The 25654-nt window shown below is 43.0% G+C and overlaps 1 protein-coding gene across 6 annotated transcripts in view; it reads left to right on the forward strand.

The window, feature by feature from the left end:
- LOC139573090 (focal adhesion kinase 1-like) overlaps positions 1-25654 on the forward strand; it is a 152995-nt gene that overhangs the window by 96431 nt on the left and 30910 nt on the right. For 4 of the 6 annotated variants that reach the window (XM_071396148.1, XM_071396144.1, XM_071396143.1 and 1 more), the window contains 11 exons: positions 122-164; positions 895-956; positions 8757-8813; positions 11665-11685; positions 15268-15365; positions 15576-15660; positions 16880-16980; positions 20769-20884; positions 20989-21089; positions 21495-21584; positions 21675-21879. In XM_071396148.1, the coding sequence (XP_071252249.1) occupies positions 122-164; positions 895-956; positions 8757-8813; positions 11665-11685; positions 15268-15365; positions 15576-15660; positions 16880-16980; positions 20769-20884; positions 20989-21089; positions 21495-21584; positions 21675-21879 (979 nt within the window). The remainder of the gene's footprint in view (positions 1-121; positions 165-894; positions 957-8756; positions 8814-11664; positions 11686-15267; positions 15366-15575; positions 15661-16879; positions 16981-20768; positions 20885-20988; positions 21090-21494; positions 21585-21674; positions 21880-25654) is intronic. The other 2 variants (XM_071396145.1, XM_071396147.1) reach the window with 1 other exon arrangement.

Raw genomic sequence — 25654 nt, forward strand, 5'->3', positions numbered from 1 at the left:
GTACTGCTAACCCTACATCTAACTGATGGACTGTAACTGTACTGCTAACCCTACATCTAACTGATGGACTGTAACTGTACTGCTAACCCTACATCTAACTGCCTCTAACAATCACCAACAGAGGGAGAGAGAGCGCTACCTTCCATCCCAAAGTCCACCCCAAAGTAAGTACATGTCTCTCTCTACTCTCTATCCTCTATCTCTCTCTCTCCTATCTCTTCTCTCTCTCTCCTATCTCTTCTCTCTCTCTCCTATCTCTTCTCTCTCTCTCCTATCTCTTCTCTCTCTCTCTCCTATCTCTTCTCTCTCTCTCTCCTATCTCTTCTCTCTCTCTCTCCTATCTCTTCTCTCTCTCTCTCTCCTATCTCTTCTCTCTCTCTTCTCTCTCTCTCCTATCTCTTCTCTCTCCTCTCTCTCTCCTATCTCTTCTCTCTCTCTCCTATCTCTCCTCATCTCTCCTATTTCTATCTCTCCTCTCTCTCTTTCTTTCTCATTTGGAATGTTTCTTCCAGGCAGCATATCAGGTTTCAGTCAGGTGCTCTGAAAACCAACACAAGCCTTGCTCCCCTCCTACTGCTTCTTTTTGGCAGAATCATGAGGAATTTCTCTGACCCTGTTCCTGTCTCCGTCCCCGGCCCTCTGACCCCCCAACCCCCTTTAACCACATCCTCTTGGATGTGCTGACGGGCCTACTTATCGGGATCCCCCCTGCAGCACCCCTGCCAAACATGCCCTGCCAGTGAATGGAATGGTCCTGGAACTGTCTATAACAGAGCCCAGTCATAGTGTCACAGTGTGGACAGGCCAGTCTGTCTTTCTGTTCTGGTGACTGGAGAAACAATCCTTTCACAGGGAAATGTACAGCATTCATCTGTTCAAACCTTTATTCCACAGAGTCTCCAACCATGAGAAGCGTTTGGATGGGGGGGTCCGGACAAGGGTTGCATGTGTCTCAGGTAGGACCTTCTCACTCTCTCTCTTTTCACGTCTCCTGGGTTTAGTGTCAGATGAGGTTTGGGGTCAGATGAGGTTTGGGGTCAGATGAGGTTTGGGGTCAGATGAGGTTTGGTATTGTACTGGGACTGTGAAGCTGTTGATACGTTGTCTTGTTGGGCTTTGCCATGATAACAAAACCGTTTTCCACACAGAAGCCTTTACTGAAATCACTATCTGCCATGTTAACTATCCCATAATTCACTGGTTTATTAGTGCATGCAGTGGTGACAGACAGGATGCAGTGGTGACAGACAGGATGCAGTGGTGACAGACAGGATGCAGAGATGATTGACAGCCCATCAGTCAGCTAGATGTCTGACATGTACTTTGATATGAGCTCTCTGATGCTCCGGTGGAGTTGAGCACATAGTATGAGTAGAATAGTGAAAGTAGATATTGCTCCCTCTTCCTACACAATGTTCACCACATCCTAGTGGGCTGTTGAGGCACCATACGGCACCACAAGCTAGCTACATTACATGTTATAGTCTTCTGGTCCTATCTGGCGATGCCTAGTCCCAAATGGGACCCTATCCCCTTTATAGGGCACTATTTTTTACCAGGGCCCATAGGGATCCGGTCAAACGTAGTGCACTATATACAGTAGGGGATAGTGTGTCATTTAGACCCATCCCTAGTCATTGTCCCGTTAGAGTGCCCTGCTGGGGACACAGTCTATGACTGCTGCACCACAACAGAACTACCTGAGGAGGTTTTTCTATCCTTGTTGTTACTGTCACACGTGTGAAGGAAAGCACGTAAACTGCAGACAACACGGTGTGTCCCAAACATATCACAACAGCAGAGCTTGTACATTGGTTTAGAAACAAGACGTTTTTTTAGACGTGACCCCATCCACCAATCACGGTTGAGGCAGACCAGAGGACAATGCTGAATTGTCTTTTTGTTGTTGTGTAAGGACATAACATAGAAGAGTGATGTGGTTTGTTGTTGTGTAAGGGCATAACATAGAAGAGTGATGTGGTTTGTTGTTGTGTAAGGACATACCATAGAAGAGTGATGTGGTTTGTTGTTGTGTAAGGACATAACATAGAAGAGTGATGTGGTTTGTTGTTGTGTAAGGACATAACATAGAAGAGTGATGTGGTTTGTTGTTGTGTAAGGACATAACATAGAAGAGTGATGTGGTTTGTTGTTGTGTAAGGACATAACATAGAAGAGTGATGTGGTTTGTTGTTGTGTAAGGGCATAACATAGAAGAGTGATGTGGTTTGTTGTTGTGTAAGGGCATAACATAGAAGAGTGATGTGGTTTGTTGTTGTGTAAGGACATAACATAGAAGAGTGATGTGGTTTGTTGTTGTGTAAGGGCATAACATAGAAGAGTGATGTGGTTTGTTGTTGTGTAAGGGCATAACATAGAAGAGTGATGTGGTTTGTTGTTGTGTAAGGGCATAACATAGAAGAGTGATGTGGTTTGTTGTTGTGTAAGGACATAACATAGAAGAGTGATGTGGTTTGTTGTTGTGTAAGGACATAACATAGAAGAGTGATGTGGTTTGTTGTTGTGTAAGGGCATAACATAGAAGAGTGATGTGGTTTGTTGTTGTGTAAGGGCATAACATAGAAGAGTGATGTGGTTTGTTGTTGTGTAAGGACATAACATAGAAGAGTGATGTGGTTTGTTGTTGTGTAAGGGCATAACATAGAAGAGTGATGTGGTTTGTTGTTGTGTAAGGGCATAACATAGAAGAGTGATGTGGTTTGTTGTTGTGTAAGGGCATAACATAGAAGAGTGATGTGGTTTGTTGTTGTGTAAGGGCATAACATAGAAGAGTGATGTGGTTTGTTGTTGTGTAAGGACATAACATAGAAGAGTGATGTGGTTTGTTGTTGTGTAAGGACATAACATAGAAGAGTGATGTGGTTTGTTGTTGTGTAAGGACATAACATAGAAGAGTAATGTGGTTTGTTGTTGTGTAAGGACATAACATAGAAGAGTGATGTGGTTTGTTGTTGTGTAAGGACATAACATAGAAGAGTGATGTGGTTTGTTGTTGTGTAAGGGCATAACATAGAAGAGTGATGTGGTTTGTTGTTGTGTAAGGACATAACATAGAAGAGTGATGTGGTTTGTTGTTGTGTAAGGACATAACATAGAAGAGTGATGTGGTTTGTTGTTGTGTAAGGGCATAACATAGAAGAGTGATGTGGTTTGTTGTTGTGTAAGGACATAACATAGAAGAGTGATGTGGTTTGTTGTTGTGTAAGGGCATAACATAGAAGAGTGATGTGGTTTGTTGTTGTGTAAGGGCATAACATAGAAGAGTGATGTGGTTTGTTGTTGTGTAAGGACATAACATAGAAGAGTGATGTGGTTTGTTGTTGTGTAAGGACATAACATAGAAGAGTGATGTGGTTTGTTGTTGTGTAAGGGCATAACATAGAAGAGTGATGTGGTTTGTTGTTGTGTAAGGGCATAACATAGAAGAGTGATGTGGTTTGTTGTTGTGTAAGGACATAACATAGAAGAGTGATGTGGTTTGTTGTTGTGTAAGGACATAACACAGAAGAGTGATGTGGTTTGTTGTTGTGTAAGGGCATAACATAGAAGAGTGATGTGGTGTGTTGTTGTGTAAGGGCATAACATAGAAGAGTGATGTGGTTTGTTGTTGTGTAAGGACATAACATAGAAGAGTGATGTGGTTTGTTGTTGTGTAAGGACATAACATAGAAGAGTGATGTGGTTTGTTGTTGTGTAAGGGCATAACATAGAAGAGTGATGTGGTTTGTTGTTGTGTAAGGACATAACATAGAAGAGTGATGTGGTTTGTTGTTGTGTAAGGACATAACATAGAAGAGTGATGTGGTTTGTTGTTGTGTAAGGACATAACATAGAAGAGTGATGTGGTTTGTTGTTGTGTAAGGGCATAACATAGAAGAGTGATGTGGTTTGTTGTTGTGTAAGGGCATAACATAGAAGAGTGATGTGGTTTGTTGTTGTGTAAGGACATAACATAGAAGAGTGATGTGGTTTGTTGTTGTGTAAGGGCATAACATAGAAGAGTGATGTGGTTTGTTGTTGTGTAAGGACATAACATAGAAGAGTGATGTGGTTTGTTGTTGTGTAAGGACATAACATAGAAGAGTGATGTGGTTTGTTGTTGTGTAAGGGCATAACATAGAAGAGTGATGTGGTTTGTTGTTGTGTAAGGACATAACATAGAAGAGTGATGTGGTTTGTTGTTGTGTAAGGGCATAACATAGAAGAGTGATGTGGTTTGTTGTTGTGTAAGGACATAACATAGAAGAGTGATGTGGTTTGTTGTTGTGTAAGGGCATAACATAGAAGAGTGATGTGGTTTGTTGTTGTGTAAGGACATAACATAGAAGAGTAATGTGGTTTGTTGTTGTGTAAGGACATAACATAGAAGAGTGATGTGGTTTGTTGTTGTGTAAGGACATAACATAGAAGAGTGATGTGGTTTGTTGTTGTGTAAGGACATAACATAGAAGAGTGATGTGGTTTGTTGTTGTGTAAGGGCATAACATAGAAGAGTGATGTGGTTTGTTGTTGTGTAAGGACATAACATAGAAGAGTGATGTGGTTTGTTGTTGTGTAAGGGCATAACATAGAAGAGTGATGTGGTTTGTTGTTGTGTAAGGACATAATATAGAAGAGTGATGTGGTTTGTTGTTGTGTAAGGACATAACATAGAAGAGTGATGTGGTTTGTTGTTGTGTAAGGACATAATATAGAAGAGTGATGTGGTTTGTTGTTGTGTAAGGACATAACATAGAAGAGTGATGTGGTTTGTTGTTGTGTAAGGGCATAACATAGAAGAGTGATGTGGTTTGTTGTTGTGTAAGGACATAACATAGAAGAGTGATGTGGTTTGTTGTTGTGTAAGGACATAACATAGAAGAGTGATGTGGTTTGTTGTTGTGTAAGGACATAACATAGAAGAGTGATGTGGTTTGTTGTTGTGTAAGGACATAACATAGAAGAGTAATGTGGTTTGTTGTTGTGTAAGGACATAACATAGAAGAGTGATGTGGTTTGTTGGTTATCTAGCTGATATACTGGTGCAGTCTGGCTTAGATTTAGGTTCACATTTTTTGGGGGGGTTTAATTTATTGACACCTGTAAAACATCACTATGAATCAACCATCAGTCTGTTATCAGACGGCTCTGTAAAACATCACTATGAATCAACCATCAGTCTGTTATCAGACGGCTCTGTAAAACATCACTATGAATCAACCATCAGTCTGTTATCAGACGGCTCTGTAAAACATCACTATGAATCAACCATCAGTCTGTTATCAGACGGCTCTGTAAAACATCACTATGAATCAACCATTAGTCTGTTATCAGACGGCTCTGTAAAACATCACTATGAATCAACCATCGGTCTGTTATCAGACGGTTCTGTAAAACATCACTATGAATCAACCATCAGTCTGTTATCAGACGGCTCTGTAAAACATCACTATGAATCAACCATCAGTCTGTTATCAGACGGCTCTGTAAAACATCACTATGAATCAACCATCAGTCTGTTATCAGACGGCTCTGTAAAACATCACTATGAATCAACCATCAGTCTGTTATCAGACGGCTCTGTAAAACATCACTATGAATCAACCATCAGTCTGTTATCAGACGGCTCTGTAAAACATCACTATGAATCAACCATCAGTCTGTTATCAGACGGCTCTGTAAAACATCACTATGAATCAACCATCAGTCTGTTATCAGACGGCTCTGTAAAACATCACTATGAATCAACCATCAGTCTGTTATCAGACGGCTCTGTAAAACATCACTATGAATCAACCATCAGTCTGTTATCAGACGGCTCTGTAAAACATCACTATGAATCAACCATTAGTCTGTTATCAGACGGCTCTGTAAAACATCACTATGAATCAACCATCAGTCTGTTATCAGACGGCTCTGTAAAACATCACTATGAATCAACCATCAGTCTGTTATCAGACGGCTCTGTAAAACATCACTATGAATCAACCATCAGTCTGTTATCAGACGGCCCTGTAAAACATCACTATGAATCAACCATCAGTCTGTTATCAGACGGCTCTGTAAAACATCACTATGAATCAACCATCAGGACCAGACCAGGCCAATGGCACAAATTACACCCAAGGTTACATTTCACCAGCTAGCCAAGTACTGTCTGGCTCTGGCAATACATCCTCACCCCACAGCACCTCATCTATCAACTTAACACTGTGTCAGTGGGCTCAGGCCTGTGTGTGTGTGTGGACGTGTTTAACTATTTAACTAATAGTAAACAAACAAACATTTGAACAACTGGGGGCATTTTGTTAGTCTTGACAAGGTCAAATGCTATTTCTAGGAGGTTTAGGGTTAAGATTAAACTTAGTGTTAGAATTACGTTAAGGGTAGGAGCTAGGGTTAAGGTTAGGTTTTTGGGTTAAGGTTAGGGTACGGATTATTATAATTATTATTATATATTTTTTTTAACCTTTATTTAACTCGGCAAGTCAGTTAAGAACAAATTCTTATTTACAGTGACGGTCTACCGGGGAACAGTGGATTAAACTGCCTTGTTCAGGGGCAGAACGACATATTTTTACCTTGTCAGCTCAGGGATTCGATCCAGCAACCTTTCGGTTACTAGTCCAACGCTCTAACCACTAGGCTACCTGCCACCCTAGGGGTTAGGGAAAATAGGATTTTGAATGGTACTGAATTGTGTGTCCCCACAAGGTTACTGTGTGTGTGTGTGTGTGTGTGTGTGTGTGTGTGTGTGTGTGTGTGTGTGTGTGTGTGTGTGTGTGTGTGTGTGTGTGTGTGTGTGTGTGTGTGTGTGTGTGTGTGTGTGTGTGTGTGTGTGTGTGTGTGTGTGTGTGTGTGTGTGTGTGTGTGTCCTCTCCTTTCTATCTCTCCAGTTTAAATGTCACAGAGCTCTTCCCCCAGTCTCTGGCCCGCATCACAGTAGAATGTTAATGACTACTGGGTGAGTGTCAAATAAAGAGCTGATTGAGAGGGTGGATGGAACAGGGTGGAGCAGGGGACAGACAGGCCTGTGTGCATATGGTCCTATTGACACAGCACACTCAGAACGAATAGAGAGATGCTTGTGTGAAACTAAAATCCCCCCATATGATCATGATGGTACTGGGGAGAAGTCTTGTTGTGGCACCCTATTCCCTATATAATGGCACCCTATTCCCTATATAGTGCACTACTTTGGACCCTGGTTGAAAGTAGTGCACTACATAGGGAATAAGGTTCTGAAGACCCATGCTAGATATGCTCAGGCATCACTGTAGTTGAATGTATTGTCATGTTGTATAACTCTTATTCTCTGTCATTACCTTGTCATTATAACACGGTAAGGTTGTGCAGGGTTCAGTTGATATAGTTCTGATGCAGAATGTTCAGATGAACGTTGGCACCGTGTCTTAGAAGTGTTTGTTTTCCTCTCTTCTCTGACTGGGCATGGACTTTGTATGATCCTGATGAAATGAAATCTCTCTGCAGACTTTGTATGATCCTGATGAAATGAAATCTCTCTGCAGACTTTGTATGATCCTGATAAAATGAAATATCTCTGCAGACTTTGTATGATCCTGATAAAATGAAATCTCTCTGCAGACTTTGTATGACCCTGATAAAATGAAATCTCTCTGCAGACTTTGTATGACCCTGATAAAATGAAATCTCTCTGCAGAGGATGAAACAAAATAATTCAACTCCGCACAAAAACTGCACCAGGACTTCCATTCCAATGTTGTTCAACTAACTGAGATGCTCTCTGAAGTTACATTTAGAAGTTACACTTCCCCTAAACCTTTTGTTTCTCTGTCATCTGCTTGTGTGAGTGTGACCTACTTACAGTGAGGTGTCTCTTTGACCTGGGTATGTTACTCACTTGGCAGCCTCTTACTATCAACACCCTTATCAACGTCTGGGGGAATCCCCTGAGAGTTAGTAAGAAGTAGCTGCAACCTGGTTTTGACCTTTAAACTCCTTATTTTGCTGTCAACTTTCTCTAAGAGGGCCAGTAAATCTCTCTCTCTCTCTCTCTCTCTCTCTCCCCCCCCCCCCCCCCCCTGTGCATGCTACCTACATGGATTTGCAGGGGATTTAAGTGGGGACGGTAAAGTTCAACACTATCATAGCATTTCACAGCTTTTTAACACTAGTCCTGAATCAAATCATTTGACTTATCAGCAGCTTTTTTTTCTTTATCTCAGGCTGCAAAAAGCAGGGCTGTCTCAACATCCCTCTGTGCGTTATCTTTTCCAGGAAACTTTTGCTTCTTCCTTAAAATCACAGCAGTCAGGATAGACAGGCTCACCCAATGACTCTGGAGTTACACATGACTCAATCTGTTTTTCCTGAAGAAGTTTCTCTGGGGGGAAAAACTCCTCCTCATCCCTCCTCCCCTCCTCCCCTCACTCAAATACCACTGCTGCTATTGGAGCACAGCTCAGACCTGAGGAACATGGTGGGAGAACGCACAGGGAGGCACAACACAGAGCTGGGCTGTTTGTCATATGTGTGGAGGGGGGTTGTTGTTAAGGGTTAACAACTTTGAAATGGTGGGGTTTTGGTAAAGGTACTTTATTGTACTAAAGGTAAGTTAAGTACAAGTCTAGAGGTAGTTTAACAAATGAATGCCTAGCCTAACTCCTGTCTGTCATGTTGGGCTATCCTGCTTCGAGTCAGAATGCTGTTGTTCATTACCCTCACCTCTCTCTATCTCTCCTCTCTCACTGTGTGTCGCTCTCTTTTTTCCCCAGAGACAGACGACTATGCGGAGATCATAGATGATGAGGATACCTACACCATGCCCTCCAGTGAGTACCGTAGCATCTGTCACACAGGGAGTAAGTAAGGGATCATGTGCTGAGGAGGATGGAGGAAGAGACAGGCAGCTGTGCTGGGTTTTAGAGAGGCTCAGTGGTGAGCTACAGACCAGATGTTCTCTGCAGACCCCGTGGGCCTTTGATCGTGGTCTCTAGTGTACAGCTTTAACCCAGTTTGGAGAAGTGTGCCCCACTTTCTGATTGGCTGTTGTTACCACATTCTGCCTTCCTGGGGTCATTGAGACTGGAGTTCTCTGAAAGCACCACAGCTACAGGGGTCAAGGTGGTGTTAGGCGTCTTTCAGTTCTTCATTTTTTATTTTTCGAGTTCAGTTTTTTGCTACTACATTTGTAGCAGTTTATTTAGATTGTTCTTCACTTAACTAGTATTCAAGAGGCAATAATGTTTCTCAATTATTTTATGTTCTTCTTTAATGTAACTATTACTGTTGATAGAGAGTAGTTCACAAATAGCTAGAATCATATTTACATGGGGAATACCCAACACAGAGTGCATGAGGTGGATCTGTCAGTAGTAGAATGAGCTGGCTGTGACTGTGTCTTCTGCTGCTTATTCAAACAGTTTCCTCTCAACATTTCATTTTTCATGACATATCTGTCCTTTGTCCTACACTCTTAGGAAAAAAAGGTGCTACAGTTGAAGTTGGAAGTTTACATACACTTAGGTTGGAGTCATTAAAACTCGTTTTTCAACCACTCCACACATTTCTTGTTAACAAACTATAGTTTTGGCAAGTCGGTTAGGACATCTACTTTGTGCATGAGACATGTCATTTTTCCAACAATTGTTTACAGACAGATTATTTCAGATTGTATCACAATTCCAGTGGGTCAGAAGTTTACATACACTAAGTTGACTGTGCCTTTAAACAGCTTGAAAAATTCCAGACAATGAAGTCATGGCTTTAGAAGCTTCTGATAGGCTAATTGACATCATTTGAGTCAATTGGAGGTGTACCTGTGGATGTATTTCAAGGCCTACCTTCAAACTCAGTGCCTCTTTGCTTGACATCATGGGAAAATCAAAAGAAATCAGCCAAGATCTCAGAAAAACAATTGTAGACATCCACAAGTCTGGTTCATCCTTGGGAGCAATTTCCAAACGCCTGAAGGTACCACTTTCATCTGTACAAACAATAGTACACAAGTATAAACACCATGGGACCACTCAGTCATCATACCGCTCAGGAAGGAGACGCGTTCTGTCTCCTAGAGATGAACGTACTTCGGTGCGAAAAGTGCAAATCAATCCCAGAACAACAGCAAAGGACCTTGTGAAGATGCTGGAGGAAACAGATACAAAAGTATCTCTATCCACAGTAAAACGAGTCCTATATCGACATAACCTGAAAGGCCACTCAGCAAGGAAGGAGCCACTGCTCCAAAACCGCCATAAAAAAGCCTGACTTTGGTTTGCAACTGCAAATGGGGACAAAGATCGTACTTTTTGGAGAAATGTCCCCTGGTTTGATGAAACAAAAATAGAACTGTTTGGCCATAATGACCATCGTTATGTTTGGAGGAAAAAGGGGGAAGCTTGCAAGCCGAAGAACACAATCCCAACCGTGAAGCACGGGGGTGGAAGCATCATGTTGTGGGGGGGCTTTTCTGCAGGAGGGACTGGTGCACTTCACAAAATAGATAGAATAATGAGGAAGGAACATCATGTGGATATATTGAAGCAACATCTCAAGACATCAGTCAGGACGTTAAAGCTTGGTTGCAAATGGGTCTTCCAAATGGACAATGAACCCAAGCATACTTCCAAAGTTGTGGCAAAATGGCTTAAGGACAACAAAGTCAAGGTATTGGAGTGGGCATCACAAAGCCCTGACCTGAGTCCTATAGAAAATTTGTAGGCAGAACTGAAAAAGCGTGTGCGAACAAGTAGGCCTACAAACCTGACTCAGTTACACCAGCTCTGTTAGGAGGAATGGGCCAAAATTTACCCAACTTATTGTGGGAAGCTAGTGGAAGGCTACCCAAAACGTTTGACCCAAGTTAAACAATTTAAAGGCAATGCTACCAAATACTAATTGAGTGCATGTAAACTTCTGAAACACTGTGAATGTGATGAAAGAAATAAAAGCTGAAATAAATCATTCTCTCTACTATTATTCTGACATTTCACATTCTTAAAATAAAGTGGTGATCCTAACTGACCTAGACAGGGATTTTTAACTCGGATTAAATGTCAGGAATTTTTACAAACTGAGTTTAAATGTGTTTGGCTAAGGTGTATGTAAACTTCCGACATCAACTGTATGTAGAACCTAAAATGGTTCTTTGGCTGTCCCCATAGGAGAACCATAGGAAAACCCTATGAATAACCCTAGGTTCTACCTGGAACCCCAAAAAGTGTTCTGCCTGGAACCAAAAAGGTTTCTCCTATGGGGACAACTGAAGAACCCTTTTGGAAATCTGTTTTCTAAGATTGTCCTCCACACGACTCCATAGTTTACTTTATATCATAACAGTGGAGAAGTATTTAACATAGCCTGAAACGCTAGCCGTTTATATTATGTGTACACACACACACACACACACACACACCCAGCTAGCAACAGAGGCTGCTGACAAATGGCAGTGTAGTCCAAGGGTATTAATCTCCCTGCAGTTCGTTTGCACTGACTGTCTTCTACATGCAACAAATGTCACTCACCTTTGCCAGAAAAGCACTCTTAGTTAGTCATGTGTTTCTCCAAACCAGGGACAAGGGAAGAGGGAGGGACCTTTCGTACAGGTTAAACCATTGTAAAAGTATGTTCCTCCAATGTTGATGTGCCTCTAAAAGATTTCTCCTCACATGAACTGCCCTGCAGAATACTATGGACTAGAGGAAGGTAATGGTGTGCGTCTCAGCCCTGTACTTGAGGATTGCCTTTTGGTTGTATTGTGGTTGTCAGACCAGGGTCAACCATATATGTCAAATACTTTCAAATACTTGAGATACACCTGATTTAGTGTGCAATTGAACCAATGGAGTGGTCGCACAAGGCCAATCAATATCCATGCTAAATCAAGTATTTGAAAGTATTTACCATTTGACCCAGGTCTACCTATGGTTTGACTTGTGTGATGGTGTTTCTGTGATTTTGTTTCATTTTGCCAAAATAGCAGTACATGTAGTGTTTTGATTGATGTATTGATTGTTGGTGAATAGACACTGTCCAGCCCAGAGAAAGATAAATAGTGCAGCCAGGCTGTCCTGTTGACCCGTTATGGATGGAAGGGATCACAGCCACTAATCAGACACAGTACTGCTGCAGCATGGCCCCTCACTGGCCCTCCACAATACGTGCAACGTTAAGAAGAAAACAAAGATCATTTGACGCCATCATACTGTTTAATAATGTTTTACATTTCAAGGGTAAAATATGATTATGGCTTGGCATGTCTGGTGAAACTTTTTGCATGGTGATTTCATATTGACAATATGATTGTATTTATTCAACAAATCAGCCATTGCATGCAAATCCATGGACAGCCTTGGCAGTCCTGATTTGAATGGAATTGCATGATTGCATGTTGTACTGTGATCTTCAGTGATCAGATAAAACCAGATTGATTTCATAATCAATCAGACTGCCATACCAACCATTTACTTTAATCCAGTTGATATAAAGTCAGTGTGTCTAACACTGTGTGTTGTACCCAGCCAGGGACTATGAGATTATACAGTCAGTGTGTCTAATGCTGTGTGTTGTACCCAGCCAGGGACTATGAGATTATAAAGTCAGTGTGTCTAACACTGTGTTGTACCCAGCCAGGGACTATGAGATTATAAAGTCAGTGTGTCTAATGCTGTGTGTTGTACCCAGCCAGGGACTATGAGATTATAAAGTCAGTGTGTCTAATGCTGTGTTGTACCCAGCCAGGGACTATGAGATTATAAAGTCAGTGTGTCTAATGCTGTGTGTTGTACCCAGCCAGGGACTATGAGATTATACAGTCAGTGTGTCTAATGCTGTGTGTTGTACCCAGCCAGGGACTATGAGATTATACAGTCAGTGTGTCTAATGCTGTGTGTTGTACCCAGCCAGGGACTATGAGATTATAAAGTCAGTGTGTCTAATGCTGTGTGTTGTACCCAGCCAGGGACTATGAGATTATACAGTCAGTGTGTCTAATGCTGTGTGTTGTACCCAGCCAGGGACTATGAGATTATACAGTCAGTGTGTCTAACACTGTGTTGTACCCAGCCAGGGACTATGAGATTATACAGTCAGTGTGTCTAACACTGTGTTGTACCCAGCCAGGGACTATGAGATTATACAGTCAGTGTGTCTAACACTGTGTTGTACCCAGCCAGGGACTATGAGATTATAAAGTCAGTGTGTCTAATGCTGTGTGTTGTACCCAGCCAGGGACTATGAGATTATAAAGTCAGTGTGTCTAATGCTGTGTTGTACCCAGCCAGGGACTATGAGATTATAAAGTCAGTGTGTCTAATGCTGTGTGTTGTACCCAGCCAGGGACTATGAGATTATACAGTCAGTGTGTCTAATGCTGTGTGTTGTACCTAGCCAGGGACTATGAGATTATAAAGTCAGTGTGTCTAACACTGTGTGTTGTACCCAGCCAGGGACTATGAGATTATACAGTCAGTGTGTCTAACACTGTGTTGTACCCAGCCAGGGACTATGAGATTATAAAGTCAGTGTGTCTAATGCTGTGTTGTACCCAGCCAGGGACTATGAGATTATAAAGTCAGTGTGTCTAATGCTGTGTGTTGTACCCAGCCAGGGACTATGAGATTATACAGTCAGTGTGTCTAATGCTGTGTGTTGTACCCAGCCAGGGACTATGAGATTATAAAGTCAGTGTGTCTAATGCTGTGTGTTGTACCCAGCCAGGGACTATGAGATTATACAGTCAGTGTGTCTAATGCTGTGTGTTGTACCCAGCCAGGGACTATGAGATTATAAAGTCAGTGTGTCTAATGCTGTGTGTTGTACCCAGCCAGGGACTATGAGATTATACAGTCAGTGTGTCTAATGCTGTGTGTTGTACCCAGCCAGGGACTATGAGATTATAAAGTCAGTGTGTCTAATGCTGTGTGTTGTACCCAGCCAGGGACTATGAGATTATACAGTCAGTGTGTCTAATGCTGTGTGTTGTACCCAGCCAGGGACTATGAGATTATACAGTCAGTGTGTCTAACACTGTGTTGTACCCAGCCAGGGACTATGAGATTATACAGTCAGTGTGTCTAATGCTGTGTGTTGTACCCAGCCAGGGACTATGAGATTATAAAGTCAGTGTGTCTAACACTGTGTTGTACCCAGCCAGGGACTATGAGATTATAAAGTCAGTGTGTCTAACACTGTGTTGTACCCAGCCAGGGACTATGAGATTATAAAGTCAGTGTGTCTAACACTGTGTTGTACCCAGCCAGGGACTATGAGATTATAAAGTCAGTGTGTCTAACACTGTGTTGTACCCAGCCAGGGACTATGAGATTATAAAGTCAGTGTGTCTAATGCTGTGTTGTACCCAGCCAGGGACTATGAGATTATACAGTCAGTGTGTCTAACACTGTGTTGTACCCAGCCAGGGACTATGAGATTATACAGTCAGTGTGTCTAACACTGTGTTGTACCCAGCCAGGGACTATGAGATTATAAAGTCAGTGTGTCTAATGCTGTGTTGTACCCAGCCAGGGACTATGAGATTATAAAGTCAGTGTGTCTAACACTGTGTGTTGTACCCAGCCAGGGACTATGAGATTATAAAGTCAGTGTGTCTAACACTGTGTTGTACCCAGCCAGGGACTATGAGATTATAAAGTCAGTGTGTCTAATGCTGTGTTGTACCCAGCCAGGGACTATGAGATTATAAAGTCAGTGTGTCTAATGCTGTGTGTTGTACCCAGCCAGGGACTATGAGATTATACACTCAGTGTGTCTAATGCTGTGTGTTGTACCCAGCCAGGGACTATGAGATTATAAAGTCAGTGTGTCTAATGCTGTGTGTTGTACCCAGCCAGGGACTATGAGATTATACAGTCAGTGTGTCTAATGCTGTGTGTTGTACCCAGCCAGGGACTATGAGATTATAAAGTCAGTGTGTCTAATGCTGTGTGTTGTACCCAGCCAGGGACTATGAGATTATACAGTCAGTGTGTCTAATGCTGTGTGTTGTACCCAGCCAGGGACTATGAGATTATAAAGTCAGTGTGTCTAATGCTGTGTGTTGTACCCAGCCAGGGACTATGAGATTATAAAGTCAGTGTGTCTAATGCTGTGTGTTGTACCCAGCCAGGGACTATGAGATTATAAAGTCAGTGTGTCTAATGCTGTGTGTTGTACCCAGCCAGGGACTATGAGATTATAAAGTCAGTGTGTCTAATGCTGTGTGTTGTACCCAGCCAGGGACTATGAGATTATACAGTCAGTGTGTCTAATGCTGTGTGTTGTACCCAGCCAGGGACTATGAGATTCAGAGACAGAGGATTGAGCTGGGTCGCTGTATCGGAGAGGGACAGTTCGGGGATGTCCACCAGGGAGTCTACATGAGCCCGGTAGGCCTAGGCTGTGTCCCAAATGGCTCCCTATTCCCTATATAGCACACTGCTTTTGACCAGAGCCCTATGGGCATCCCTATGGGCCCTGTTCAAAAGAAATGCTCTACATAGGGAATAGGCTGCTTTCACACTTGTGGAAAAATAAGACACAATCCTCTCAGACTTGATTTATTTAAAACATTTCTGATGTTTTATTTCCCTCTGTAGGAAACCCCTGCTCTGTCTGTGGCCATCAAGACGTGTAAGAACTGCACCTCTGATAGTGTCAGGGAGAAGTTCTTACAAGAAGCTCGTAAGTACCACACCTCCTCCTGTCGTCCTTCTTGATCACAGCACATACGACCTCTTGCTCTTCATACATATTACATCGGTTGTGGGTATACTACTGAGGCTTGAACACGTGAGCTTTTAGTTTGCGTCTAGCGCGCATTCTCAGCATAGCAATCTCAGACAGATATTTCTACCTTTTTCTACCTACAACAATGCAGAGATTTAGATTCATCCCAAATGGCACCCTATTTCCTATATAGCACACTTTATAGGTATTAGGGTGCCATTTGTGACGCAGTCTTAGTGTAGCAGTGGGTTTTTGAACAGCAGAAGACTTAACTGCTCTTCAGCTCCAGTGGTCCTGACAGAGAGAAAGGCTCCTTTATCCAGATGAAATGCCCAGACAAGGTGGGACTGAGCTAACCCCCATGTATGAAAACACAGCAGGAATGTGTGGAGGCTGCAGCGGGACTGGGGAGGACAGAGCACTGCTTTAGAGAGGGATGGCTTTAGAGAAAGTGGGTTTACACTAGTACAGTCCTGCTGATTTCCCAAGTGCAATACACACCCCTTCCCTTCCCCTTGCTGAAGTCTGAGACACACACACTCATGCGTGCATGCCCACACACACACTCTCTCTAACACTACACACACACAGAGAGACAAAACACAAACACACACACACACTGCTCTAAAACACATCAAATAGCACATCACCACTATAAAGGCTGTTTCCCCTCCAACACTAGCCTCCCCTCCTCTCCTCTCCTGTCCCCTCCTCTCCTCTAACCCCAGCCTCCCCTCCTCTCTCCCCTCCTTCCTTCTCTCCTCCTCTCCTGAGGAGAGAAATCTGAGAGAAAACGAAGATGGCGGTTTGAGTCCAAGTCATCCTAAAATAGCCCACTGTAAACATGGTCCTGCTTCCTTCATAACAGCCTTGATATTTATTATCAACATAAATAATAATCCACTATATAATCAGTCTTCATTTTCCACTCTACCTTTTCGCCCTACATACAGTAACCTGATTCTATAAACCGTAGCCTAGCTAATCCCTGGTCTATTCAATTACACTGAATAGACTGTGTGTGTGTGTGTGTGTGTGTGTGTGTGTGTGTGTGTGTGTGTGTGTGTGTGTGTGTGTGTGTGTGTGTGTGTGTGTGTGTGTGTGTGTGTGTGTGTGTGTGTGTGTGTGTGTGTGTGTGTGTGTGTGTGTGTATGTGCTTGCTGTTCCCATGCAGTGACCATGCGTCAGTTCGACCACCCCCACATAGTGAAGCTGATTGGAGTGATCACAGAAAACCCAGTGTGGATCATCATGGAGCTGTGTACACTGGGAGAGGTACAGCACACACAAACAATACAGTGCTTTAATACAGGAAGTACCTTTAATACAGGAGTCAGTTTAACAGTGATGACCTCAGGCTCTGTAACAGTAACCTATGGATCATGCTGAAGAGTACTGTCATTTGAGTTTTTACATTTTTTCACCCATTTCGTCTTGGATGGTACTTCTACCTTTCACATGGTTTCAGCTGTTAGGGATGGCCATCTAGTGGTGGATAGAGGCATCACATTCAAGGTTCAATTTCAAGGTTTATACAGTACACTGTAGAAGGCAGTCTATGTTATATGTGATCAGGGCCGGATTAAGAAATCATAGCCCCTCCTTCCCGGTACGCCATCATTTTCTGTAAACAAATCCATGCACCAAGATGCAATTGAAAGCGTGTTACATTTACTGTTGAAGAAAGAGGCCCTAAAGCCAGAATAACATTTGGCATGTGGATAGGCTACAGTTGAGCAGAGATGTTTTTAGAATTTCCATGAAGATTTAAAAAACGCATTTCATGCATTTCTATGTCATTTACATGACAGAAGACATTAGCACAATCTTTTTTAATACCACACAAATGACTGAAATCAGTGTCTAGTCTGACTGACAAACTGAGATCAATCTGGTCTGGAACTCACAACAAACAATAGCCCAGGCCAATGAAGCGACACACAGATTGTACATTATCAGGAGGTAATATATATACAGTATATATATCACAGTAGGCTACTAAATGTAATGTCCAGTGGCACACTGACTCACCTAATGATGAAGATGAAGCCATAGGCTACCCACGGTGATGGCCAATGCGCTCGTCGTCGTGGCAATAGCCTGTCTCAAGATGAGCTACTTTGAAAAACAGTGCTGCTGTCATTTGTTGAGAAATGTGTTTCCATTGGTTCTATAGACAGATTAGTCTTATTTTTTCAGCAGTAGGCATTTGCTCTCCAAAATGTACGTTTGTTCAGTGATTGTATTCTGAAATCTGTAAAAGGCAAACTGACATCAGCAACCAACGAAAGAAATAGAATCCATAGATGGCAGTTCCCTGGCACCCATTGCTAGTGTACCCATTAGGGCTCCCGAGTGGCGCAGCGGTATAAGGCCCTGCATCTCAGTGCTTGAGGCGTCACTACAGACACCTTGGTTCGATTCCAGGCTGTATCACAACCAACTGTGATTGGGAGTCCCGATTTGGCCGGTGTAGGCCGTCATTAGAAATAAGAATTTGACTTGCCTAACTGACAGAAATAAGAATTTGACTTGCCTAAATGACTTGCCTAGTTTAATAAATAAAAAAATTAAAATGAGTTTAACAGTCAAATTGCCAGAGTAAGAGGTTCCAAAACCCCTTCTATATAACCTATGTTTGGCGCTCTAACTGCAGCCTTCCCGACTGTAGGCATAACCATACCTGTAACTGCCAAAATAAAGGAAACACTCGATTAAATTAGGTATATTTTATGGTGTGGGGTGCAATTTCCTGGCATGGTTTAGGTCCACTTGTAGAATCTATGCCAAGGCACATTGAAGCTGTTCTGGCAGCACGTGGTGTCCCACTTTATGTTGGTGTTTCCTTTATTTTGGCAGATAAGCTACCTGTATGTGCTTCTGATAAAACTTAATCCACAGGTTTTATGTAGCAAAATTTGAAATTGTGTTTTTTTACATTGGATAAAAGTAGAGACTCAGAGCTAGAAAATGGTATATCATACACTACAGTTGAGAAACAAAGGGAAAGTAATTCTGCTTTGAAAGTTGATAAACTTTTAACCTCACTTTTGAGAAAATGGCCCTTAATGTTTTGGTACCTACTGGGGAGCTTTTCTTTGTCGACACACATTCAGCATTGTTCACACCCTCTTTAAGCCTTAGCCCCACCCATCTCTTTAAGGATTCACGTGAGGCCATGTACTAAACAACCAAAGATTTCAAGACTAAAGGCTGGTTTATACTACGTGTTCATAAATTTAATCTGGACTGCCAGAGTGTGCTCAGAGTGCACTCTGGGCATTCATAAACTCAGCGTTGTCAGATTGTACATTCGCAAATTCAGAGCGTTTCGCTCTCGGAGCGTTCAGAGCGCACACTGGATGGTCTAGCCGAGGAGTAGGGTTGATCCCAGCGTTCTGACCTCACATCAGAAGTCAAGCACCCAAGTTAACTGGCTAATGTTGGCTAGCTACTTCCAGACACAAATGAGAGAACAGTTCACTCTGACCATTTTACTGGCACTAGCAGAGCTGGTTAGGCTGTTTTTATGTTATCCAGAGCATTGGTGACTGCAACTGTGCTGCTGGCAATAATTGAATCACGCTTTTTTGCCAACGTTTACTGACACGGGCCATATACAATTGGTGTTGAGCGTTCGTAAATTCGTCAGTTATTCTGCGCTCTGGCACACTGAGACAAGAGTGATCTGAAATCGGAGTAGATAGCCAGAGCGGATTTATCAGCTATCGACAGCTATCGACAGTTGTCGCATTGACATCATGAACATTGAAATCGTTACTTGCATAGTGCAGTCTTTTGTTTAGACATGTAGCTAGCTAGCTAAACACTGAACCATAATCCCAACTCATAACGTTAATACCCTGCATGAATCTGAAGGCAGCTAATCAACCAGGTTCAATGTTAGCTAGCTAACATTAGGCTACAACTAGCAATGCAAATGGCTCTGAGATACGAATAATATAACTACACAGATCATACATGTAACGTTAGCTAGCCAGCCAGCTAACGTTAGCTAGTTAGCTAACAGTATACTTTAACTTGAAATTAAAACAACTTTCTGACTACGTTAGAAATGTGCAATATCTGCAAATGTAGCCAGCTAGACTATCTTACCCGTATGCATGGATAGATGCTTCTCCCTCTCTGTCACGGATGCCATGGTTGTCCTTAGTTTGAAGATGTAACCCAGAGACAGGTGTTTTATACAGCAGCCTTCTGTGTGTTCTCTTTTCAACTCAGGCTGCATATTTGCAATCAAACGCCAGAATCTTTTCCTTCTCCTTAGCTATCATACTCTAATTCCACTGATTTCAAAACTTCGCCCTCCGGAAAGTGGAGAACAACACTTATGCAGTTCTACTACGTGATATCTTTCAAAAAAGCCCTGTTAGAAAGGATTACCGACACATACTGACCGGATCATGTTATAGACAGAAGCGAGCTACATGGCAGACCAGTCTGAACTCATCTCTCGGCATGTCCAGCCCACTCATTATCTCAGCCAATCATGGCTAACAAGAAGGTTGCTGTCTTTTTCTGTGGCTGAACTAATTAGGCTTGTAATTTAACATTGCTCTCTGGTGTATTTTGAACATTGAGAGCGGGCTCCTGTGGTTGGATAAAAAAATATTATAATAATACGAAAAAATTCAAAAAAATGTTTTGTCCCAGCCCCTGACTTAGACAATTGACCAGTCACATTTATTTATTATGCAGTTTATTATTATTTATTTTTTTAATTCATCAGTTACCAAATCAAGGCAGGGCCCCCAGTTACCCACATGGCACCCCTTACCTCCTCTCCTCCCCCCATCTGATGATTAGCAGAACGGCATCAGGCTGTCTACACTCAAAATATATACTACATATTTTATAAATACTCTATATATCTCCTTAATTATTGTTATACATTTTTTAAATGTTTTTTTTCTCTCTTGGGCCCCCAACGGGCCTGAGCCCAGGGACTTCAGCCCCAGGAAGCTCCTGCATCAATCCATCCCTGTATGTAATGTACATGCTAAAGTGAGTATTATCTTTTGTTTTCTCTTCCATCTTTATAGCTACGCTCCTTTCTGCAAGTGAGAAAATACAACCTCGACTTGGCATCACTGATTCTCTACGCTTTCCAGCTAAGCACAGCACTCGCCTACCTGGAGAGCAAGCGGTTTGTACATAGGTAAGCCCTCACCCCAATCTAGCCTTATTAATATGGCTTTTGTGTGTTTCCTGTAAACACACTACTCTTCTCTTTTCCATTGTAACCATGTCTGCGTCTTGCAGGGATATAGCTGCCAGGAACGTGCTGGTATCCTCAGTGGACTGTGTTAAACTGGGAGACTTTGGCTTGTCTCGATACATGGAGGACAGCTCCTATTACAAAGGTAGGAGTTTCACCTGTTCTGGAGACTAACTGTCCACAGTTAGCATACCAGAGGAGATCACTTTCTGCTGTTTTTGTTATCAGTAAGTCATTCATTAGGTTCCTCACTCTTTAAGCAGACAGCTGTGGCTGCTGTCATTCATGGACATTATAAACATGGAAATATCTGTTGCACGTATGCATGGGGCGAGTGAAAGAAACTCAACAGCTCTTTTCATCAGCGTATGACTCTGTGAGACTGTTATTGTGAACCACTCATCTAACTATGGCTTAGGGAAGTCCTGTTGGAGGGGATATGTTTGTCTTGTTACTTGTTGCATTGATCATGTGTACCTGTCTAATCAATCACAATAAAAACATTTGATCACAAAAAAAATAAAAGTCCTGCTTTCACCTCTCCTCCCAGCCTCCAAAGGGAAACTGCCTATCAAATGGATGGCACCAGAATCTATTAACTTCAGACGCTTTACCTCAGCCAGTGACGTGTGGATGTTTGGTGAGTATGGGAATTTGATACAGTACTTATTAAACAGTTATTAGCTGACAAATGAGGGTTTAAATAAATATATGCTTCTCTGTACTCCAGGTGTGTGTATGTGGGAGATCCTCATCTACGGAGTCAAACCCTTCCAGGGGGTGAAGAACAACGATGTCATCGGGCGGATAGAGAACGGAGAGCGTCTGGCCATGCCCCACAACTGCCCCCCTACCCTGTACAGCCTGATGACCAAGTGCTGGGCCTACGACCCTAGCAAGAGACCCTGCTTCACAGAGCTCAAAGCCCAGCTCAGGTATGTCCGTCAGTCGGTCTATCTGCATTGCTGTAGTGCATGGTGCGTTATCATACCTTGAAGACTATCTCCTACAACTACAATGTCATAAGATCTGAACTGAGGTACATTGACTGTGGAGGGAAAATAATCCATATCTATCAGGGTTGGAGTTCATTTCAATTGAGTCAGTTCAGGAAGTGAACTGAAATTCCAATGTGTGGGTGGGGGGTTGTCGGAACGAATGGTCGTGGGGCCTTAAAATAATTATAATAATTTGTACACTGCAAATTGACCACAACTAAGCCCCAAAAGAGATTGTATTTAAAAATAACAATAATTTCATACCTTGATTATATTGAAACACGATCACGTCTCTTTTTCTATTTGTGAGACTACTTGGAAACAGATTTCCTAAATTAAATAGACAACGAAAATATATATTTTTAAACAGTCCATCTGTTGCCGACCCCATCTAGATAGATTTTCATTCTTGGTCACTAGATGGCACTCTGTCACCAAAGCATCCACACATTTCAATCGTTGAAGGTGGAATTGACTGGCTTGTTTGTACAAGTAGATATACTGTATTACATGCCCAGTTCTCTGGCTGACACTTGGCTTCATGGTGTTTTGGGTGCTGTGATTCAGTTGAGGTCAGTCACACCTCTGGGTGACACTTGGCTACATGGTGTTTTGGGTGCTGTGATTCAGTTGAGGTCAGTCACACCTCTGGGTGACACTTGGCTTCATGGTGTTTTGGGTGCTGTGATTCAGTTGAGGCCAGTCACACCTCTGGCTCACACTTGGCTTCATGGTGTTTTGGGTGCTGTGATTCAGTTGAGGTCAGTCACACCTCTGGCTCACACTTGGCTTCATGGTGTTTTGGGTGCTGTGATTCAGTTGAGGTCAGTCACACCTCTGGGTGGCATGAGACATAGGGAAATCCCTCTCAGTTGGTTTCCACTAGATAGCACAGCCACAAAGTCAAAATTGGCTATAAAATTCATGAAGAAATTTGCTTTTTGTTCTTAATTTAAGGTTAGGGTTAGGCATCAGGTTGTGTGTTAAGGTTAGCGTTAAGGTTTAAAATCACATTTTAAGAAGATAAATTGTTGAAATAGGTGGAGTTTATGGCTTTGTGGCTGTGGTGACCAGTGACAGCCCTCTCAGTAGCTCTGACTCATCAGACCGTGCCCGTCTGTCCCACTTCCTGTCTGGGATGACCTCATTGTTGGTATGGTAACTGAGAGGGACAGTGCCAGGGCCCTACCCTCACCTTCTATCCTTAGGTTTCCATTGGTGAGGGAGTCAGACCTGTGCGTTTGATTTAGCTTGGAGTTTTGGGGACTCTTCTATTGGTTTGATTTTTTGGGGCAAACTATAATGATCTCAGGTGTTTGATATGTGTCTGAGCCAGGTTTACTAAGGACGTAGTGAAAGAGACAATTACAAATGGCCACCGGCCACTGTTTTGGTAAACAGCTGAGGAACGAGGCTAGAGAATTGTAACCTCACTCACATTCATAAACAGAGCTATGGATACAAGGACTGACCATCCATGATATCAGGATGATAGTTTGAACCATGTTTTTGAATCTATACAGTGTTAACAATTACATTGTTAAAAAACAATTAAGTGAAACAAGCTTATATGTTAGGTTTTGACGGGTGAACTGAAGCTCTTGAGGTGTTCAGAAGTTCTATTCTTCAACAATCAATGGGGATATATCATTTATTTAAATGTACAACAATGAATGTAGCAGTTGCAGAAAGGTCCGTATGTAATACTGGTGAGGAAAGCACCTTCAGGTAAAGGTCAGTATGTTATACTGGTGAGGAAAGCACCTTCAGGTAAAGGTCAGTATGTAATACTGGTGAGGAAAGCACCTTCAGGTAAAGGTCAGTATGTAATACTGGTGAGGAAAGCACCTTCAGGTAAAGGTCCGTATGTTATACTGGTGAGGAAAGCACCTTCAGGTAAAGGTCCGTATGTAATACTGGTGAGGAAAGCACCTTCAGGTAACTCCAAAAAGTTCTGGGATACTGTAAAGTCCATGGAGAACAAGAGCACCTCCTCCCAGCTGCCCACTGCACTGAGGCTAGGTAACACGGTCACCACCGATAAATCCGTGATAATCGAAGACTTCAACAAGCATTTCTCAATGGCTGGCCATGCCTTCCTCCTGGCGACTCCAACCTTGGCCAACAGCCCCGCCCCCCCCGCTGCTACTCGCCCAAGCCTCCCCAGCTTCTCCTTTACCCAAATCCAGATAGCAGATGTTCTGAAAGAGCTGGAAAACCTGGACCCATACAAATCAGCTGGGCTTGACAATCTGGACCCCCTATTTCTGAAACTGTCCGCCGCCATTGTCGCACCCCCTATCACCAGCCTGTTCAACCTCTCCTTCGTATCATCTGAGATCCCCAAGGATTGGAAAGCTGCCGCGGTCATCCCCCTCTTCAAAGGGGGAGACACCCTGGACCCAAACTGTTACAGACCTATATCCATCCTGCCCTGCCTATCTAAGGTCTTCGAAAGCCAAGTCAACAAACAGATCACTGACCATCTCGAATCCCACCGTACCTTCTCCGCTGTGCAATCCGGTTTCCGAGCCGGTCATGGGTGCACCTCAGCCACGCTCAAGGTACTAAACGATATCATAACCGCCATCGATAAAAGACATTACTGTGCAGCCGTCTTCATCGACCTGGCCAAGGCTTTCGACTCTGTCAATCACCATATTCTTATCGGCAGACTCAGTAGCCTCGGTTTTTCTAATGACTGCCTTGCCTGGTTCACCAACTACTTTGCAGACAGAGTTCAGTGTGTCAAATCGGAGGGCATGTTGTCCGGTCCTCTGGCAGTCTCTATGGGGGTACCACAGGGTTCAATTCTCGGGCCGACTCTTTTCTCTGTATACATCAATGATGTTGCTCTTGCTGCGGGCGATTCCCTGATCCACCTCTACGCAGACGACACCATTCTTTATACTTCCGGCCCTTCCTTGGACACTGTGCTATCTAACCTCCAAACGAGCTTCAATGCCATACAACACTCCTTCCGTGGCCTCCAACTGCTCTTAAACGCTAGTAAAACCAAATGCATGCTTTTCAACCGTTCACTGCCTGCACCCGCACGCCCGACTAGCATCACCACCCTGGACGGTTCCGACCTAGAATATGTGGACATCTATAAGTACCTAGGTGTCTGGCTAGACTGCAAACTCTCCTTCCAGACTCATATCAAACATCTCCAATCCAAAATCAAAGCAAGAATCGGCTTTCTATTCCGCAACAAAGCCTCCTTCACTCACGCCGCCAAACTTACCCTAGTAAAACTGACTATCCTACCGATCCTCGACTTCGGCGATGTCATCTACAAAATAGCTTCCAATACTCTACTCAGCAAACTGGATGCAGTTTATCACAGTGCCATTCGTTTTGTTACTAAAGCACCTTATACGACCCACCACTGCGACCTGTATGCCCTAGTCGGCTGGCCCTCGCTACATGTTCGTCGTCAGACCCACTGGCTCCAGGTCATCTACAAGGCTATGCTAGGTAAAGTGCCGCCTTATCTCAGTTCACTGGTCACGATGGCTACACCCACCCGCAACACGCGCTCCAGCAGGTGTATCTCACTGATCATCCCTAAAGCCAAAACCTCATTTGGACGCCTTTCCTTCCAGGTCTCTGCTGCCTGCGACTGGAACGAATTGCAAAAATCTCTGAAGTTGGAGACTTTTATCTCCCTCAACAACTTTAAAAATCTGCTATCCGAGCAGCTAACCGA

Source organism: Salvelinus alpinus, chromosome 4 (genome assembly GCF_045679555.1).
Source record: "Salvelinus alpinus chromosome 4, SLU_Salpinus.1, whole genome shotgun sequence".
Taxonomy (NCBI): Eukaryota; Metazoa; Chordata; class Actinopteri; order Salmoniformes; family Salmonidae; genus Salvelinus; species Salvelinus alpinus.